Source organism: Heloderma suspectum, chromosome 3, assembly GCF_057233095.1.
Source record: "Heloderma suspectum isolate Gila_16-S chromosome 3, 16-S_ref, whole genome shotgun sequence".
NCBI classification, from domain to species: domain Eukaryota; kingdom Metazoa; phylum Chordata; class Lepidosauria; order Squamata; family Helodermatidae; genus Heloderma; species Heloderma suspectum.
This window is the reverse complement of record NC_139460.1, coordinates 39,639,168-39,653,253: the sequence shown is the minus strand read 5'-3', so window position 1 is coordinate 39,653,253 and position 14,086 is coordinate 39,639,168. Positions and strand designations below refer to the sequence as shown.

The following is a 14,086-nucleotide window of genomic DNA, read 5'->3' as shown; positions in this document are numbered from 1 at the left end:
AGCTCTTACGTCCCCGCTCCCTTGCTGCCTACCGACCTCAGCAGATGCGCCTTTCTGAGCTCAGTGGCATTCGGAAGAGGTGGCCGGCTGCAATGACCGCCGCGTCGCCAGAAGCGAAACGTCCCCGCGCTAGCGGGCCCTCCTTCCTTACCTTAAGGAGGTTGTGCGCCGCTCTGTAGCCCGCTTCCCTCCCGCCCCGCACGCCAGGGGCCAGCTTGCCCGTGGCGTAGCCGTGCCACGCCACGAGGTAAGGGTTGTCTATGGTGAGCCAATAGCGCACGTGGTCGCCGAAGTGCCTGAAGCAGAGCTCGGCGTAGTCCCGGAACAGGTCGACCAGCGCCGGGTTCTCCCAGCCGCCGTAAGCGTCCTGCAGGTGCTGGGGCAGGTCCCAGTGGTAGAGGGTGACCACGGCCTCCACGCCGCGCTGCCTCAGGCCGGAGAGGAGGCGCGCGTAATAACGCAAGCCCGCGGGGTTGACGGGCGCCGTGCCGTTGGGGAGGAGGCGCGCCCAGGCCAGGGAGAAGCGGTAGTGGGAGACCCCCAGCAGACTCAGCGCTTCCAGGTCGCGCTCGACGCTGTGGTAACTGTCGCTGGCCACGTCCCCGGACGGCGGCGGCGGCGCGCCTGCGGGGCCGCCGCTTTGGAGAGCCGCTGCGCGGCGGCGGCGCTGCGCGAAAGCGTCCCACACCGAGGGCCCCTTGCCGTCGAGGTTCCAGGCGCCTTCCACCTGGTACGCCGCGCTGCCTGCCCCCCACAAGAAGCCCTCGGGGAAGGCGTCGTGGAGGAAGAGGGCGTCCTCCGGGAAGGGCAGGCCGGCGAAGCGGGACCAAGTGTCCGCGCCTTGGCCCGGCTCCCCGGCCAGCGGGCGGCACAGCAGCACCAGGGCGAGCAGAGGCAACCCCGGCGCCGCCGCGGGAGCCATGCCGTCGGCTGAGAGAGAAGGATGCTGAGGAGGAGGAGGCGGAGAAGCGGCGGGTGAGGGACTGAGTGCCCGCCGGACTGCCTTCTACCCCCACCCCCACCAAGCCCCTTTATCGCTTGCTTTGCCCTCCCCGTGTGGCTATTAATCATTACCTAGGAAGGAGGTGGGAACTCCCTCCTCCTCGGACGCGTGAAGGAGGAGGGAGGTCACCCAGGTTGTGCTAGAGGGAGGGAGGCGGGGGAGCAGGCTGCGATCCAGTGGAAGCTGGTGGCCCTGATGTCAGTGGGGCTGTGAATCCACCCAGGGTTTCTGTCAGAATTGGGGGTTGGATTCAGCACCTCGGACAGCTCCTTTAGAATTCTGGCTAGTTCTGACTGAAACCCAGGGCGATGCACAGCCCCATCAGAATCAGAGCCGCCAACCTCTACTGCGATCCCAGCACCCACCCCATTGATGGGGAGAAGGCTTGATCACATCTCTGGGGAGAAAGGAATTCTCACCTTCTCTTCCCTTTCCTGCCCACAGCTCTCGCCCACCCGCAAGAGCTCTCTCACAGACCCCTCCAGACCTCAGTGCATGGCTGATCTCCGTTCACTCTCCAACTCAAGTAGAACCCCACAGCTTGGTATTAGAAGTAGGAGATGGGAGCGTCTTGGCTTTGCATGACGTCCACAAACTTTTCTTTCTTCCCGGTTAAACTTAGTCTGCCTGCAACTGGTTCCCTGCTACTTTTGATAACTGCTGCTGCTTTTGCATTGCTCGGTGATAAAGCTTCAGCGCGGTAGGGACAGCGTCTATTCACTGTTCAGGTTCTTTCTCTGGCATCTTTCTCTGGCATCAGCTTAAACGTGGGTGAACTTTCCTGTGGCTTCACAGACAAGTTCACTTATTGCGCCTTTCTTTTGTTTATTCACAAATTGTTTTGAAGTTGTCAGATGATTGCAGTGCCTGTGGATTTTCCTGCTTTTGCATACTTAGGGGGTGAAGTGGAAATTCTAATCTGAATTAGTGTTTGTGCGCATTAATTGGATATTAGTGGTCAACATTGTTCGGAATTAATGAGAATGGAGTATAAGGATGTGATTTTGCATATGTGGTAGCTGATTTTGTGTGCACAGGGTCTGTACAAAACTTCCATTCTCATGTCCATCTCCCTTGAGAAAAGGTTGAAACGGGGCTTGTTTCGTAGGAAAAAACTGCTGGTTCAAAATGGATACACTGAAAAGTGCCTGAGAAGTGTCAAGAGGAGCATCACACTTTTCTTTTTAAAAAGGGGGAGGTATTCAGCCTTCTGGCACAAAGCACCAATAGGACACTCCTGTTTCTCTTCCTTGGCAACACTGGCCATTTCTAAAAAAAACACAACAACATGTTGACAGATCATGTATTTAATGAAGTAGCACTGTTGGGAGTTGGCTAGGAAGGAAGGCATCATATAAAGGTTCAAATCAGTTTTGCATTTCCTACACCTGTCATTTGAATTTAGGTGATCAGATGCAAAGGAATATAGGGTTCCGGTACCTTTAATAGTTGTACAGAAGGGGGACTTGCAATGGTTGTGACAATCCAATTGCCTGCACTGGATTTAGAATGTACACAAGTGGATCTTCAACTAAATGTTACAGCATGGAGTGCTCCTGTTCAAGATTCCAGCTAGCCAGCCTCTTCCAGGCTATTCCATCCCCACCCTTTCTTTTTTTCCCTCCCAAACAGCCTCTTCTTCTAATACTGATTCAAGTTTTCCCATGCTTGTATGAAAATAGCCAAAACCACACAACCCCTACACAAGAGAAAAGAATCTGCAGACTCAGAATTGAAACCATGAGGTTTGCAGGGGTATGAAAAATCTTAAGAAAACCCCCAAGTATGGGGAAGCCAAACAGTCCACGATAACTAAGTGCAACAGAATGTGGACAGATTGAGAGGAAAAAACCTGACAACTGGGTGGGAGGGGAAATGGAATGGAGTGGCTGGACAAGGATGAGGAAAGAAGAGACACATAGAGATAAAAGGGTTAGACAGAACCATCTCATTGTCTAAGTAGGTTATATCCTGGTTCACACTGAGAAGCTGTTTTTAACTATCAAAGATAAAGGGAGAAATCAAAAGGTTTTTATGTAGCCAGGATTGGGCACAACTTAATCTACCCACCCATCTGCTCCCACAAATAGAGGCCAGTGAGGACTGAGCATGCTCAGTGGCACAGAATGCCATCAAACATTTGGAGGCAAAACAGGAAAAGTGTGTGTGTGGGGGGGGGTAATGGAGTAGCTAGAACCCTGGACAGAAGCACCCTATGCTGCAACATTTTGTTGTAGGAGCCCACTTGTTTTTATTCATTTATTACAAAAATGTTATCACAAAACAAGTGCCCACTGAGTTTGCACAGCCCCAATGAGCTGTTTTGGTTTCCTTGCCTCCCCACCCCCACCCCAACTTTTTAAAAAAAGAAACATCTTTTGTATATCTGCAAGCGTAGAGGTTTTCTCTAAGCCTGTTCATACCTGTCTCTTGTGTATGAATGGTGTAATTTGGTTCTATAAGGATCCACACTCAGTTAATGAGTTCACTATTAGTATAAAGGATTTGATTTTAAAATGGCTATATTCCTTTTTCTTTCCCATGATAATAGTATTCTCGCGCATGCACAAACAGTGGAGGAGGATATCATGTATCAAATGGTCTTAAGTAGGGGTGTGTTTTTTTCCATTTGGAAAACTGGGGGAAACTATGTACTTCAATTTATAATGCAAAACAATTAATTGACCAAAGACTATGTACATTTATTTATTTGTGATATTTATATACTGCTAAATATAATAAAACTCCTAAGCGGTATATATATATATATATATATATTTAAAATATAGTATTGAAAACAGTTCCAGTTGCAATAAGAGTAATACAAGGAGCATGATAAAGTAGCATGATTAATTTAATTACAAGACGGGGAAAGCAAATGCATTTTCAGGAGGCATTTGAAAGAATCTGTGCCCGCCTGTGGGTGTATTGGGTAGCCACTTCCATGCAATTTTTCATTTTGCCTCCTAAAGCTCCCAGTATTTGCATCAAGGGAAGGATGGGAAAGTCAAGTCTCACTTAGAAATGCTTCACAAATCTTCGTAGACGAAATGTTCATGCTGCATAGACGAAATGTTCATGCTGCATAGACGAAATGTTCATGCTGCATAGACAAATCTTCGTAGACGAAAATGTTCATGCTGCATATTTAGTAATTCCCATTAATTGTTTGTATGGATGTAAGATAAGAACTTCTAAAGGAAAGGTTACAGCTTGCTACACTTACCTCATTTAAACCAAAAATTTCTTCTGGAGCAGTAATTTAAAAAAAAAAAAAATTATAAAGACGTATATTTAAAATTTAAATACAAGCACTGTCATAGTTGCATGTGACAATGAACTCAGTAGCCATACACAGATGTTCTCAGGAGATAAAGTTATTATTTAACTAAAGATTGAAAGCATTATGGTAATTTAGATTTATTTTTAGACAATGAACATTTGTAGATGGAAAAAAAATTAAGCCGTTGCTAATATTCAGAATATTTCAGCAAGAATCTGTTTATTTTTAGCCTCTTCCTAATGCTTCATGAGTAATCATGATAGACTGGTTTTATGTGCATGCTTGTTCTGCTCCTAGTTCCTATGTGTTTGCACTTAATTTTACTTTAAATAAGCACAGGCATACATATTTTAGTGTACTATACTAGGCTATGACTTCACTGATTTTGATTTTTTCCCCCATGTGTATGATGGATACAGTTTTGGGTGGTTTTAGTTTTTAGTACAGTTGCCAAAGGCTCTGATTAATGCTGCGTGTAAGAAATGTATTGTTAAAGGTTTACCCTGTCTGATTACTGTCAGTGGGTCTATTGCTATGGTTTTGCCTGAAAGTGATGTATGCTTATGATTCCTGATTACAGCCCAGTATTTGACAACAGAATGTTAATGTTCCATAATGCCTGTGGACACTACCCTGTGTGGGAAATTCATCTGCAAGGTTGGGGTATGAGATGCGTGCCTAACAGGCTATGCATGAGAAACAGCAGGTTGACAACGCTGAATCTAGAGAAACAGGGAGGGAGGGAGGGAGGGAGGGTTGTAAGTTGACTGAAATGAAATCCTTTGGAGCACAGGATCTCTGTTTTGCTGTGGGTCTGATATGGGATAGTGGATCTGCTTCCATTTATGCTCTTCTGTTATGTTTATATAAATGAAGCAAATATTGTAAAGACGCCATATGTCTCCAGTACAATTTCATGCAAAGGAAGCTACGCACAAATAGTAGTAGTCCTGAAGGAATTACAACAACAATTAGCAGGTGAAATTAAAGTAATCATGAATGAGAGCTTCTAGGAAATGAGGGCTTCCTGGAAGCGCTCATTTATAGTTTTCCTAATTTCCTTATAAAAAAATTAGCAGCCACTAAAGGTCAACACTGGTCTGGAGTACAACTGAACAGGCTATCATTCAAGGTGGCTGAGAAGATCAAAGAGGTGGATGAGTAGCTGACAGGCTTGGACCATAAAGTGTTGCAGTCAGTAGCAGGAAGTTACGATGCTTTGTCTACCCAGGAGTCTTCCAGTAGTGGAGGGGGACATTGGAAGAAAAGACCCAGGAAAGGGAAAGTTAAAGCAATAGAAATTGCACCCCATGCTGGAAGAGAGAGGCTTGGAGAGAGACTAACTGGAAGCTGCAACCAGGGGTGAGCAATAACTTACTTAAGAATTCTTTATCCCATATGAAACTATGGAAGAAAAAGCAAAGAGGGAAAAGCTGGAAGTGTGTGAGAAAACTGCTGGAGCCATCAATGAGAAAATATTTTGGACTCTCCTTGGGGGCATGGTTATGGAGACACTCCTGATGAGTGCCCACACTTCAAAATTTACTATTACACTACTGGGAAACAACAAGTCATGAGTTAAATTAGCCAAACCAGTTTAGGAGCAAGGAGCAGAGCTAGCATCAAGGGTAAGCATGGTCAGGCACCTGCCAACCAAGGGCCCACATCCCAGCAGAGGCGCACTGACAAGAGTCCCCTAGACTTTCTTCTTCTCTTCACCACTGCAACCTGCTTATTCATGGGCCTCTTACTTTGGCCCAGACAACAGTCGTGGTGAGTAGGAGGAGCAGCAGATGACACGGCCCACTTGCTTCCCGGCTCTCTGCCTGTCAAGCAACCAAGCGCTAGCAATGATGAGAAAGAGGATGAGGAGCAATAGCAGCTGGTAAAAATGGTAGTAAGGAGGTAGACTCCCTGAGGGAGGGGGCCCATTGAGGGTTCCTCGCCCAACTGCCCTCAAAAATATGGAGCCAGCAGTGCCAAAAGAGTAAGAAAGAAGAACCCTTTCCACAACTTGCAACATATTCAAAGCTCTTGGAAGCCCAGCTTAGGAAAATGCATGCAAGTCGAAATGGAAGGCCCTGGTGAAGGCCTACTGCACTGGCAGTTTAATTTGATTGAAACTTGTGTGTGATCTCCATGGAAGCATGCCTGGGGACCCTATGCCAAGTAGCAGGGTTCATTGCAGAATGGGATTCTGTGTCTGCAAAGACAAGGGCCAGGTGTGTTTTTGGTGTTATTTTCAGGATTAAACTGTTCATAATTTTCCTACAGTAGACAGCTGAGAATGTTTAAGATAACTATAAACGAGTGAATTCACAGAGTGTTTTAGCTGCTTGACTTTTGTGGATTTGGGGTGGCAAGGGGAAATAAGGCAAACTCACCTAAGTCAAGGACATTTCTCTTTGTGAGCAGCGGGGGAAGAGCTGGGAGCCTAAAGGGACTGTTATTTTCATGTAACGAAGGACATACCTTGGACTGGGACAATGGTGAAGAGGCAGACACCACCTTTTGTCTTGCTAATATTGATACTCTGACTGGGGATACTTTTTCTAGGACAGAAAACATATATTGATGATGGGAAAATACCTTTGTAAATGTGTAAATAAATAGCTAACTAAGAATTGCCTTGTATGCTTTTAATTTTTAATCTTTCTTGTTAACCTGTTTCCAGAAAAAGCTGTGAGCTGTTTAGAACTGGTCCGAAGAACAGACCTTCACTGAGGTGGGATGGTTTTATGAGGTTGCCCCCATCGGATTACTATGAACAGGACTGTCACTATGTTTTGCCTGAGAGCCCTACCTGCTTAGAGCCCAGAATTTCATTAAAGAAAGTTAATATTTTTAATGGCTGTATATGACCCCCAACTGGGCAATTCACCTGCATGGCTGAATGGAGTGTTGTTGTTCAGTCGTTAAGTCGTGTCCAAGCAGTTCTTGAATTTGTGAACAGAAAGAGATGCAAGTTGGTTAATAATGAAGATCTCTTTCTCTCTGAACGTGATGTGGTGTGAAGATCAGGAGGGTTTCTCCATGGTAAAAGAAGGAGAAGCGAATGGAGAATTACCTGGATTTTTTCAAGGGATCGGCTTTGATGCGCTTGTGCCCGCGCAGGGCTCCACAAGCTAGTGCACTGCACCAGTATAAGTCACTTCACAGAACATACTGTCAGGGCCAGAAATATTGGAACAAGGATAACTGTTTTGGCAGTTGGCCTCTGTACACCACCACATTGAAGTTCAAAGGAAACACACCCAGATGGGAGCAAAGTCAGGACTTCCAGCTGTAATTCAAGGGGTTTGACAAAAGTGGGGCACTAACCATTCAGGAAGGACAGCCAGTGGCATACACATACCCCCATCGTTGGTTGCTCATAAGTAATGGAACGAATGGCTGAGAAGCAGCTGCATGGCCAGGTGCGGCCTGTTTCCTGGGTACCCCATGGCCAAAGAAGCAGATAAAAGGCCTGGAGGTGGTTCTGAGTGTTACATTTGGATTTGGTAGCTGTTCACTGGAACTCCCAACATGAGGTCCAAAGAGGTGTCCATGCAAATGAAGGAGGCCATCATTAGGCTGAGGAAACAAAATAAACCCATCAGAGAGATAGCAAAAACAGTGGGAGTGGCCAATACAACAGTTTGGAACATCCTGAAAAAGAAGGAATTAACTGGCAAGCTCAGCAACAGCAAAAGGCCTGGAAGAACACGGAAGACTAGGGGTATACGAAACTCCCTTACCTTGCATCCGCTGGGGGTTTGGGGGGGGAGGCGATCTGGTCATCTCCCCCCCAGCTGGCTCCGCTCCATGGCAAGTCCGCGGAGCCGCCGGTCGGGGCCAGCTGCTGCTGGACTTCCAGCCACGGCCAGTCTCCGGACACGAATGGCGTCCGGCCTAGCGGATGCCATTTGCATCCCTTCACCTTCTGTGATAGGCTACGTAAAGCTTACATAGCCTATCACAGGAAGGGATGCAAATGGCATAGCGCACACCATTTGCGTCCCTTCCCCTTCCGTGATAGGCTACGTAAAGCTTACGTAGCCTATCACGGTAAGGGGAAGGGACTCAAATGGCGTCCGCTAGGCCAGATGCCATTTGCGTCTGAAGACCGGCTGCGGATGGACCCAGCTGGAGCTGGCAGTGCCAGCCTGCCAGGTAGGATCCAGCCAGGTCGGACTTCAAGGGGTGGGGTGGTCCATTCCGCCACGGACTCCGGGGGGGCTGGATTCTTAGAATCCATCCCCCCCGGAATCCGTGGCAGAATTCTCCACCATCCCTATGGAAGACAACTAAAGTGGATGACCGCAGAATTCTGCTCATGGTGAAGAGGAACCCTTTCACAACATCTAGCCTGGTCAAGCACACTCTTGCGAAGGTAGGCATGTCATTGTCAACATCTACAGTCAAGAGACGGCTATATGAATGTAAATACAGAGGCTTCACAACAAGGTGCAAACCACTGGTAACACTCAAGAACAGAAAGGCCAGATTAGCCTTTGCCACCAAACACCTAAAAAAGCCTGCCCAGTACTGGAATAAGATTCTTTGGATTGATGAGACCAAGATTAACTTGTACCAGAATGATGGGAAGAGAAAAGTATGGAGAAGGAAAGGAACAGCTCATGATCCAAAGCATACCACATCACCTGTCAAACATGGTGGAGGCAGTGTTATGGCATGGGCATGTATGGCTGCCAATGAAACCGGGTCACTGGTGTTTATTGATGACCTGACTGCTGAGAAAAGCAGCAGGATGAATTCTGACGTGTATAGGGCTATACTTTCTGCTCATATTCAGCTGAATGCTGCCAAACTGATAGGACGCCGCTTCATATTGCAGATGGATAATGACCCAAAACATACAGCAAAAGCTACCCAAGCGTTTCTCAAGGCAAAGAAGTGGTATATTCTTCAATGGCCAAGTCAGTCACCTGATCTCAACCCAATAGAGCATGCTTTTCACTTACTGAAGACAAGACTGAGGGCAGAAAGACCCACAAACAAGCAGCAGCTGAAGGCAGCTGCAGTAAAGGCCTGGCAAAGCATCCCAAGGGAGGAAACGCAGAATTTGGTCATGTCCATGGGTTCCAGACTTCAGGCAGTCATTGACTGGAAAGGATTTTCATCCAGGTATTAAAGGCGATCCTTCAGTTTGAAATGATGTTGGTTTGTTCCATTACGTATGAGCCACCAACGATGGGTGTGTGTGTATGCCACTGGCTGTACTTCCTGCATGGTTAGTGCCCCACTTTTGTCAAACCCCTTGAATTACAGCTGAAAGTCCTGACTTCACTCCCATCTGGGTGTGTTTCCTTTGAACTTCAATGTGGTGGTGTACAGAGGTAACTGCCAAAACAGTTATCCTTGTTCCGATATTTCTGGCCCTGACTGTACTTCCAGGTGGGGTGGGGTGGAGCAAATGTCATCTGACTGGCAAGGGCTGCTCAACCAATAAGAGAGGCTTCCCCACCTCCAGGCTCTCCCCCCGCTTTCTCCTTCAATAAAATCCTGAGGTTTCCTTCTGCGACTTCACAAAAATCACTCTCCTTTTTTCACCTCCCCGCCGCCCCCAGCATTACTTCCTTCCTTAAAGCAACAATCATCACAGGAACACAGTGTTCCCCCTGCCTTGAAGCTGAGAACGATCTCCTTCTCTCTCCCCCCATCCCCTTCATTACTTACTTCCTATAATGGTTGTTTATTTAAGGAACACAGTGTTCTCGCTGCCCTGCTGCAATCAATCGAAGCTTCAACATTAAGGCTCTCTAAACACGTTATTTTGATTCATGGGAATCTCAGTGACTGGGAATGCGCATTTCGGGAACAAACCTCATTGACCACAATGGGAGTTACTTCTCAGTAGACACACATATGTTTGTGCTAGGAAAGACAGGTAGGGGAAACAAAGGGATGGGGAACCAGCCCTCTCTCTAACCCGATGCTGCACAGGAACGAAGGTGTGAATTAGTTACTTCTGAAGGTAATAAACCAAACAATAGGGAATCACAGCTTCAGAAAAGCATTTTACAGCCATTAAGAAATCGGTGCTTTAAAATGTGCTATTTCGATTAAGGGGGAGCTCTGTAAATGCTGGTGTGCGCATTCAGGGGACAAGCCCCACTGACCACAACGGGAGTTACTTCTGAGTGAACATTAATTGGTTTGTGCTGGGAAACACAGGGACAGAAAACACCCCTTGACCGGGGTCACGGTGAAAGGCACACCCCTGGGCAAGGCTAGCATACTTGAGGTAAATGTGGGGGTTGGGGCACACAACAACTGTACCACGGAGAACCCAGCTTAAGGAAAAGATCGGACTTTAAGCAGTCTCAGGAAATCTGATTTTTCCGTGATAAGCTCTGGGGTGGCTGCGGGATGGGCACGACATCATGTATTCCTAATGACCTCCAAATGCAGCCAACTTGGAGTAAATCTTACTTGCAGGGTTGTGCATTTGCTTGTAAGTGTATATTTATAATATGGCAAAATCTTACAAAGACATGGAACGGAGGAGAGAAAAGAAACAACAGCATCTTAAATACACATATCAGGAAGGAGAGGACGTCCATGGTTCCAAAATATACCAGTAGCCTTTGTTGTATGCCCTTCACGTTTTGGAGCAAAAACTTAGTGGCAAAAGCATCTGTACCTCAGATTTTCTGACTTGCAATCATGTAGGTGTCATCTATGCCATTCAATGCCCATATAACAAAATCTTTGTTGGTTTTCATCATCAAGGCTTCTAAAAGTGATGATGGCAGAACACCCGTGCAACTTGCAGCATTACAGAATCAATCGCCCATCTATTTAAACACTTTTGGGGGAAAACAGCAGAAGTATAATACTTTTTTCTGTGCCTTTTAAATGTGCACAGTAATGAAAGATTATTCAATAGAAGGGAGATCTTTTGGATTCTTTCTTTGAAACATTTGGCTCTTATGTGCCTGAATGAAGATACAGATTTTTCTGTGCCCATGTAAATTAGACCCACTTCATTTTGGGTTTGTCTTTCAGTCCAGATGTTCATGGTGCATGTTCATCTTTGGCTACTTTAAGGCTCCTGTCATTTTACATCACAATTTCTTTGGGATCACAGCCTGGCCTGGGTTGAAGAGTTTTCAATAGTTTCAGATCTGTATTTTCCTCCTTTTTAATTTTTATCCACAAGATAATTGAGAGAGGATTATTTAATTTCTTTTCCCCTTCCCCTGTATACAACATAGACGTTTGTTAGGTACGTAAGAGGTTCAGTAAATGTGGGTTTTTTTCATATTTTTATTGGTCTGGCGTTATACAAGTTGGCTACTACTTATTTTTGCATCTTAGCTCTTTTCAGTTTACAATCTTTGAGTGTTTTCAGGTAGGTACTGGCACCTGTTTCATAGCTAAAACAGATTTTAGTAGTCTATACACTTTTCATTTGCTGGTATTTATAAATAGCATGATCAGGAACTGAGGCATTCAGTACAGAGACTTTTCACAAAAGAAAGCAAGCTAACAAGCTGCAGATCTTTAGAATTCACCTATCTTCCCTTTGAGATTAGTATTTTTAGTCCTTATCTGAGAAGTGTATAGTCAATACTTTATGGGGCTGGAGAACGTCCAACATTGCTTCCGATATATGTTTTTTTTTTACACATAAGATCAGAACAATAAAAAAAAGTTTGAATTCTCTGTGTCTCACACCAGTTCAGTTGTTATCGGGCTTTTTAATATTTGTTCACTATTTGGAGGAAGTTTCATTTGTATTAAGGACAAATGCTGGTGTTACTGCAAATATTGCTAGATTCTTGTAAAGGAACTTCTGCTGCCTACCATAATATTGTACTATTGTGTGGTTTTGTAGGATCAGCAGTCAGGCTGATACTGAATTTTTGAGCCTGTGTCATTGACGCACGTCCAGTGGGTTTGTCTTAAGTAACTTGTTTTTTCAATGTTAGATGGTTGCAGTTATTTAATACCTGAATTTTCCAGTGTTCTGTATTTCCAGTTGCGTTTTGTATTCAGAGCAAGATCTCTCAGGATTTTGGCACTAATCTTTGCATCTTTTTTTAATGGCTTTTAAGTTTCCCACGAATGTATGCTTTTTATAGTGTTGTCCTTTGTACTTTTGGTAGCACCTGACAAAGGATGTTTTCCTCTGAAACACGTAGAGGATACCATAAAGGCTACTGGTATTTTCCAGTACTGGAAACATCTTCCTGGTTTAAATATTACAAAGCCACCATAAGTCTCCAGCACTCTTTCTTGCAAAGGAAACCAAATCCAGTAGTGTTGCCCCGGAACTTGTTACCACATGGGGAAGTGGAGACTGCTTAACAGTATTAGGTGAAAGCACAAGTTAGAGCAAGGGTTCATATAATTCATAGAATCATAGGGTTGGAAGGGGCCTACAAGTTCATCAAGTCCAACCCCCTGCTCAATGCAGGAAGCCTGATTCCTAGGTGGTCTCCCATCCAAGTATTAACCAGGGCTGACCCTGCTTCGCTTCTGAGATCAGGTGCATCCAGCCCTTTGCTCAGTTGATGATTTAAAGGTTGTTGCAAGAAATGTGGGAACAATCTGGACAAATTAACCACATTTAGATCCCACTATTTTCCATGGGTGATAATTGAACACAAGTTGGAAATTACTGAGAATTAAAAGTGCTTAGCTTTGGATAAGGGGCCGCAGTGGCTTAGTGGTTAAGACGCTGAACTGCAGACTGGAAGGTCGGCAGGACAGCAGTTCGAGACCCAAGTGCTGCGTGACAGAGTGAGCCCCCGTCTTCAGTCCCAGCTTCTGCCAACCTAGCAGTTCGAAAGCAAGAAATTGCAAGTAGATAAATAGGTACCGCTTCGGCAGGAAAGGTAACAGCGTTCCGTGCACCTTGGTGTTTAGTCATGCCGGCCACATGACCACGGAAGCGTCTTCGGACAGCGCTTGCTCTCCGACTTAGAAATGGAGATGAGCACCGCACCCTAGAGTCGGACACGACCAGTTGGGGGCACCTTTACCTTTTAGCTTTGGATGACTCATGTCCTATGTTTATAGACTTATAACAAAGCAACTTACCCATTCCGCACCTCCCAGAACCTGTGATCAAAGTCTGTCCAGTCCTGAGCTTGCAATGCGATTTGTGGAACAAAAAAATTCAAAAAATCCATACATTTGGAAAATGTGCATGAAAAATGCATGCTTTTGAAAAATGCACACAAGCATGCTTTAATCAATGGGAGAAAATGTGTATATTTCAAAAATATTCACAACTGATGCATACGTTTGGTACACAAAAATATGTATCAAAATGTATGTATATGTACATATTGTTCAAGAAGAAAAAAAAACAAAGCTTTCAATCTGATATGGACACAAATTGGAACAAACTTCAAGGTGGAATTCAGGGAGCCTTGACTGGCTCAGGTTTTGCTGAATCGCACATTCCTAGCATCAGCACACTCGTATTGACTAACTAAAATTCTGTACCAGCCAATTAAAAAAAATAACTCTGGTTTGCAATTGCGAAAGCTGAGGGGGAACCCCTGCAGTTTTTGTTGAAGTATAAGCATTTACAGGATTGAACTCCATGGAATAGATCAATAAGAGAAGAACAAGATCGTAGTGTCTTGTTGACTTCTGTCTCCTGGGTGCAGTGACTGCAGTCTTCTTTGGGGCACCGCTAGCCCCCACAGGGCTGCACTAGCCACTTTCCCCCTGCCCCCATTCGGGGTTAGCCCAGAATCTGGCCATAACCATGGGCCTTTTCCAGATGGTACAGTTCCCAGCACAGCCTAGAGGTAGGTAGCTGTTGCAGCAATGACAAG

At 45.5% G+C, this 14,086-nt stretch overlaps 1 protein-coding gene across 1 annotated transcript in view; it reads right to left on the bottom strand.

The window, feature by feature from the left end:
• KL (klotho) overlaps nucleotides 1–922 on the bottom strand; it is a 34,095-nt gene extending 33,173 nt beyond the window's left edge. The window contains exon 1 of the mRNA XM_084845449.1: nucleotides 152–922. Coding sequence (XP_084701575.1) covers nucleotides 152–922 — 771 coding nt within the window. The remainder of the gene's footprint in view (nucleotides 1–151) is intronic.
• Nucleotides 923–14,086: the final 13,164 nt, after the last annotated feature.